General features: G+C 39.0%; 1 protein-coding gene across 1 annotated transcript; it reads left to right on the top strand.

Annotated features, from left to right (window-relative positions):
* The first annotated feature begins 1,030 nt into the window (after positions 1-1,030).
* LOC131642083 (uncharacterized) lies at positions 1,031-1,927 on the top strand. The gene has a single exon (XM_058912368.1). The coding sequence runs from the start codon at positions 1,031-1,033 to the stop codon at positions 1,925-1,927; it is 897 nt and encodes a 298-aa protein (XP_058768351.1).
* Positions 1,928-3,163: the final 1,236 nt, after the last annotated feature.

The raw sequence follows: 3,163 nt of genomic DNA, 5'->3' as shown, positions 1-3,163 counted from the left end.
ATTCCCTTTTTCGCAAAATCACAAAGATGTCACAACGTTGTGATTCATCTTCTTCCAAATGTACCTCTGATAAAGAGAATGCTTCTGGGTCGATCTTTGAAACCCACACTATGCAACCTTCCTTGGATGACGTTCTTGATGTTGTCCCATTGTCAATTGTTCCTTACTCTGAGACAGAGTTCAAGAAGGTCAGATCATCCCATGCAAAGCCATCACAAGCTGTGTCTGATATACCTAAAGGTAACACTACTAAACCTGCCGTTGGACCTTCTTTAACTAAAAGGTCAGAGGAAGACATTGTTGCTACTGATAGAATCGTTAGAAAGATTGTAGCTGAGGTTTTAGGTATAGCTGTGTCTGGGACCTCCAACTCTCTCTCCCGAACGCCTGTTGAGGTAAACACATGAACTATCTCCCATAGTTTTTCTGCATCATCCGCATCGGAGAAGGATGATGGCGATGGTAAACTTGCCAAGTTTGCTACCTCTATCCTAGAGGAAGTGAGAACTAGGACTGAACAAGATGTGGAGCCAACATCTGCAGAGAAGGATTCCTGTGTCAATCTTGATGCTCTTGAGTCAAGAGAAACTATGAACCCTTCTGCTGAAGAAGTTGTGAATCTGGATGATCTGTCTAACAATGATTTTCTCACCACTGTGATGCCTCGAATTGCTAAGAGACTCAGGTCGAGAAAAGGAAAATCTGTGGTAGTCATCACTCCTACAAAGAGTACCAAGAAAAGACTATGTATGGACCTTCAAAGGCTTGGAGCAAAGGGGTCCCTCCCTCTAACAAGAGAAAGTTTAGGGATGATACGGATTCAGAATATGATGTTGAAGATGATGTCCAAGACATCTCCCATGTGAAGAGGCCTGAAATAAAGTAACTCTCTGTTAGAGTTCCTGATGTCCCTCTTGACAACGATTCGTTTCACTCTGTAGACAATGTTGAGCAATGGAAATATGTTTACCAAAGGAGAATTTCCCTTTAAAGAGAATTGGAAAAAGATACCTTTGAGTGTCATGAGATTATGGAGCTGATTTCTTATGTTGGATTGATTAAAACTGTAACGAGATTTGCTAAATGTTATGAGGGTCTCGTGAAGGAGTTCACTGTTAACATTCTTGTGAATTATGCTGACCCTAGAAGTAAAGAGTTTAGGAAAGTGTATGTTAGAGGTAGATGTGTTGAATTCTCACCTGCTGTCATCAACAAATATCTGGACAAAAGTGAAGATGAACAAGGTGAACTGGAAGTAACAGATAACCAGGTTTGCAAAGTTATAACTGCAAATCAGGTGAATACCTGGCATGTGAACGACAAGCTCCCATCTAGCAAATTGAGTGTCAAATATGCCATCCTCCATAGAATTAGAGCTGCAAATTGGGTTATTACCAACAACTCTTCAGTTATCTCTGTGAGTTTTGGAAAATTTATTTATACAGTTGGAAGCAAGAAGGCCTTTGATTATGGTGCCTACATTTTTGATCAAATTGTGAAGCATAGTGGCACATGCGCAGTAAAGATACCTATTGCCTTTCCTACTCTCATCTGTGGTATTATCCTAAGCCAATATCCTGTGATTCTTCTTGGTACTGATGTAATATCCAAAATGGAGTCTGTTTTGTCCCTTCACTTTAAACTGTTTACAGGTAAGCATGTCCTTGACATTGCAATGACATCTGCATCTGCTAATAACAAGACCTCAACCAAGGCTAAAATGATTTCTGAACTAGTGGAGGCTTGTAAAGAACTTGATGAAGTTATCAGGGTTAGCACAACAAGGAAGCTTAAGTTTGAAAAGATGATCAAGGATCTTAAGAAGGGTGACTGTGTTGGTGAGGAACTGGGCTCTGAAGGAGGAAAGTCTGATGATGAGGAAGGCAGTTCTGAAGCTGTTGGGTCTACTGGTCCTAAAGACAGTTAGAACCTGTGTTGATGTTTGTGATTCCCTTTCGTTTTTTTGTTTGTTTTGGCACCTGCATGTGCTTGCTTCATGGATTTTGTTTGTGTTGTACTCTCTAAACTACCTGGAATATTTTTCTTGCTTGTATATTTAGCATATTATGGCTAAAAAAGGGGAGAGTTTAGTAGTTGTTTAATAGTAGTCTCTTTGAGTTTAGTAGTTTCTGCTACTTATGGTGAGTTTGAGGGGGAGCAAAATTATGGAGTTGTGCTACTTATGGTGAGTATGAGAGGGAGAAAAATTATGGAGTTGGGGAGGAGCAAATAATGTCCCAAGATGTTTTGTGTTGAGCTGCCGTGCTTCTTTGATTAGTTGCTCAGATTGGTGTTTCTGATTGCTGTTTCTGGCTGAGTGACCAAATAATGTTTTAGCCAAAATTTGCCAAAGGAAGAGTTTGTTGGTTCTGTGTTGGCAGCAATTTTGGTAAAACATTTTGTTCAGAGTATGTTATGAAGAATGCTTTGACATGTTAGCAAAATATCCTAGTAGTTTTTTTAAAGATGTCAAAGCATATGTCTTAACATTATGTGCTAAAACTGAACTGTGTGTTAGTTTATGGTTTTGAGTTAAGTTTATATCAGGTGTCTATTTGTGTAAACTTAGGAGGAGTTTTTCCACTGCTGTTCCAATAACCTTGGAGTAATCTTGTCCTGATTTTATGGAGCTAATAAAGGAAAACTTAAAACCCTATTTGAATATTTGCCCAAGCCCATGTTTGCACGCTACTGCTGCTGCTCTATAAAAGACCAGCTAATCCTAATTTTGGGAGAGGCTTGTGGAATAAGGATTTTGTTTGTTTATCGTATTTAGTGTTTGAGTCTTTTGATATTTGTAATCCGCTCTTATATTGTTTTGATATTAGAGTTGGAGTATTCTAGTTGAGTTGTAATTGGTTAATCATCTATAAGCTATTAAGCAAATGATGGTTACGTCTCGTTGAAGAGTGTCTTCTGCATTCGATTAAGTCTATATTTTATCACAGCTTGTGATTGAAGGGATTTGAGGAGGGCCTCATACCTAGGTGAGTCTTATGTAAAAGCATAGCACCAGTAGTGATTAAGTGATTAGATCATAAACCAGAGGTTGTTTGCTGAGGGTCTATGAATTGATACTATATAGTGGACTTATCCCTCGCTTGGTAGCCCCTAGAGTAGGTGTTGTTGTACACCAAACTGGGTTAACAGTTATGTATGTCCT

The sequence above is a fragment of the Vicia villosa genome, unplaced genomic scaffold (genome assembly GCF_029867415.1).
Source record: "Vicia villosa cultivar HV-30 ecotype Madison, WI unplaced genomic scaffold, Vvil1.0 ctg.004461F_1_1, whole genome shotgun sequence".
NCBI lineage: Eukaryota > Viridiplantae > Streptophyta > Magnoliopsida > Fabales > Fabaceae > Vicia > Vicia villosa.
The sequence above is the reverse complement of the archived record's forward strand: the minus strand, read 5'-3'. Positions and strand labels throughout refer to the sequence as shown.